General features: G+C 53.9%; 1 protein-coding gene across 1 annotated transcript in view; it reads right to left on the bottom strand.

The window, feature by feature from the left end:
• The window catches only part of LOC127750761 (uncharacterized), a 10,333-nt gene that overhangs the window by 6,668 nt on the left and 1,218 nt on the right, over positions 1 to 2,447 (bottom strand). The window contains exon 2 of the mRNA XM_052273228.1: positions 113 to 494. Within this exon, the coding sequence (XP_052129188.1) occupies positions 113 to 494 (382 nt within the window). The remainder of the gene's footprint in view (positions 1 to 112; positions 495 to 2,447) is intronic.

Genomic DNA, 2,447 nt, shown 5'->3' with positions numbered 1-2,447 from the left:
AGTTGCAGTTCCGCGAAGGTGATAGATGGAATATCGGGTAGGATGACTGTCCCCTCGAGGTCCTCGTGGGAGACGAAGGTCGACCCGGCATAAAGTGCGACACCATTTAGACGTGCGACTGAGAATGGCGGCATATGGAGCAAACCTGTGTGAGGCAGCTGGGTGATGTTGGTATTCAGCCGTCGTCCTTGCGCGTCCGTCAGCATCAGGTTGGTAGGGTGCTGGATGCTGAATGCCCAAGTGTGTCCGCTACGGAAGGACACGAAGGTGGGAGGAGGGTTCTTGATGAACCTGAGGTAAGGCTCGCAGAGGGTCACGGCCTTCTTGCTGGAGAGCAGCAAGGCCATCGCGCAGGTGTCCTCCTCCTCATGCACCGGGACGGCTGGAGCGCAGATGGGCGTTTCCGGACTCTCGTGACAGCTCAAGAGGTCCTTGTCGGAGAGCAGAACATGGGATTTCTGCAGCTCGTCCACTCCTATCCATTTGGACTCTGGCTTATAAAACGAAAATATGTCCGAATTGTTGATTTTGTGGGGAAAGGGTGTAATTTCATAAAGTTTAAATTTCCGGGATGTGAATACCAAGGGGATGTGTACGTGTAAGTACAACGCATCCGCGGTTACCACCGGAGTGACTTTCGCCACTTTATAATAATAATCCATCCTCGTTGCCAAAGCCGGAACCGGAAGTTGGATGCCAGGGGGAAGCTCCTTGCTAAGCCGCGATAGCAGGCTAGCAAGTCCTTCCGCATCCACGAATGACGGGCTTAGGGCTCCATCCAGTACTGCAAATTGAAAGGCCATTAAATACAACCGGATCTCACTCCTTACCTGGGCAATCAGTGCCGAGGGGGCATCAACTTCGACTATTCACGGTGCACCCGCTGGTTAATATCTAATAGGTATTCAGGTGATATTTGCGAATATTCACAAGATATTCAAAATATTCATCGATATTCATCGATATTCATCTATATTCATCGATATTCATCAATATTCAAGGATATTAATCAACAATCACAGTGAATATTCACTGGTATTCAGTAATATTCACTGGTATTCAGTGACATTGAATATTTGAATATATTCACAGTTCACCAAATTTCCAAGTTGGTTCCCCCTCGATCAGTGCGTGGAGACGGCGAATTTTAATAGCGTATTCCAGGAAACGCTGCTCGTGGTCCAGGGCTTCACTGTAGTGCTCTCTGATGGCTTCTTTGAGGGCGGTGATCATGCGGTCGTGGGTGAGGAAGCGAGCCAAAGTAACGTTGGCCAATCCAGTTTGGGCAGCCTGCAGTACTGTGAGACCATCTATTTTGGTCTTCATCTCATTGTACTTATCTTGCAGCTGCGACCGGTCGTCGCTGTCCATTACGCCGAATACGGAGTGCATGACCCCACGCTTGGATCGAGCTGGGGTGGTAGGGAGTGAGAGCTGCGTCAGATCGGTGTCCAAAAACTCCTTGGGCACCATAATGCCGTAGGGTGACGCATATTGCCCGCTGGAAGCTAGAGGGGTGTCCAAAGGGTGAGAAGAGGGTGGAAAATCGGGAAAATCCTGGGGAAGGGGTTGTCCTTGTTGCGGTTCACGGGCAAGGAACGAAAAATCGTCAGGCAGATCCGGGAAGTTGTCGGGGTTTTCGGAAAAAGGGGTGGTTTCCATGTCTGGAGGTGGGAAAGTAGGGTTGTGAAGATCGGGGTTGCGAGGGAGCCAAACGGGAGTTTTAGCATTATTAGGCATACTGCCTACACTCTCCTGTCGCCTTTGAAATTCCCACGGCCTCCTTTTCCTGGGGGCCGCAGTGGTGGCACGGAAGGGGTCCTGGTACCGAACCGGAGGCCTTTTCCGGGCCGGAATAGGGGGCAGCCGGAAGGCGTCCTGGGGCGCAGCGGTAGTGGTGGACCAGAAGTCCGGGCCGCTGACAGGTGTGAGAAGCTTGTCGTTGTCGTCCGTGACCTTAGCCGGAAAGAAAGTCGTAATGGAAGTGGGAGGGACGGGAGAGAAAGGACGCGACGCGTCAGAAGGTATAGTAGAGAGGGTAACAACCGGTGCCGACGGCGCGGCGGAGGTGACGAGGCACGGTGGCGCCGCAGTAGTGGAGAGGGGTGCGGGCTGCACAGTACAAGGGGGCGTCACAGGCGTAGGGGTGTCAGTGGTGGTCGTTACAGTCTTGGGTTTAGGCGTGGTCGTTGTCGTCGTCGTAGTTGTCGTAGTTGTAGTAGTGGTCGGCCGTCGAGTGGTGGTGGTTGTGGTGGTTGTAGGCCGGGGAGTGGTGGAAGTCGTTGTCGATGGCTTGCGGGTGGTTGAGGTCGTGGTGACCGGTAGAGGGGTAGTGGGGGCAGAGGTCGAGGCAGGCGCGGTGACGAATTGCGGGAGCACATGCCGGGGAGCAGGACGAGAGGTAGTGGTGGAGGAGGTGGTTGTAGGCGAGGCCGCAGTAGTACGTG

Source organism: Frankliniella occidentalis, unplaced genomic scaffold (assembly GCF_000697945.3).
Source record: "Frankliniella occidentalis isolate FOCC.00 unplaced genomic scaffold, Focc_3.1 Scaffold255, whole genome shotgun sequence".
Classification (NCBI taxonomy): Eukaryota; Metazoa; Arthropoda; class Insecta; order Thysanoptera; family Thripidae; genus Frankliniella; species Frankliniella occidentalis.
The sequence above is the reverse complement of the archived record's forward strand: the minus strand, read 5'-3'. Positions and strand labels throughout refer to the sequence as shown.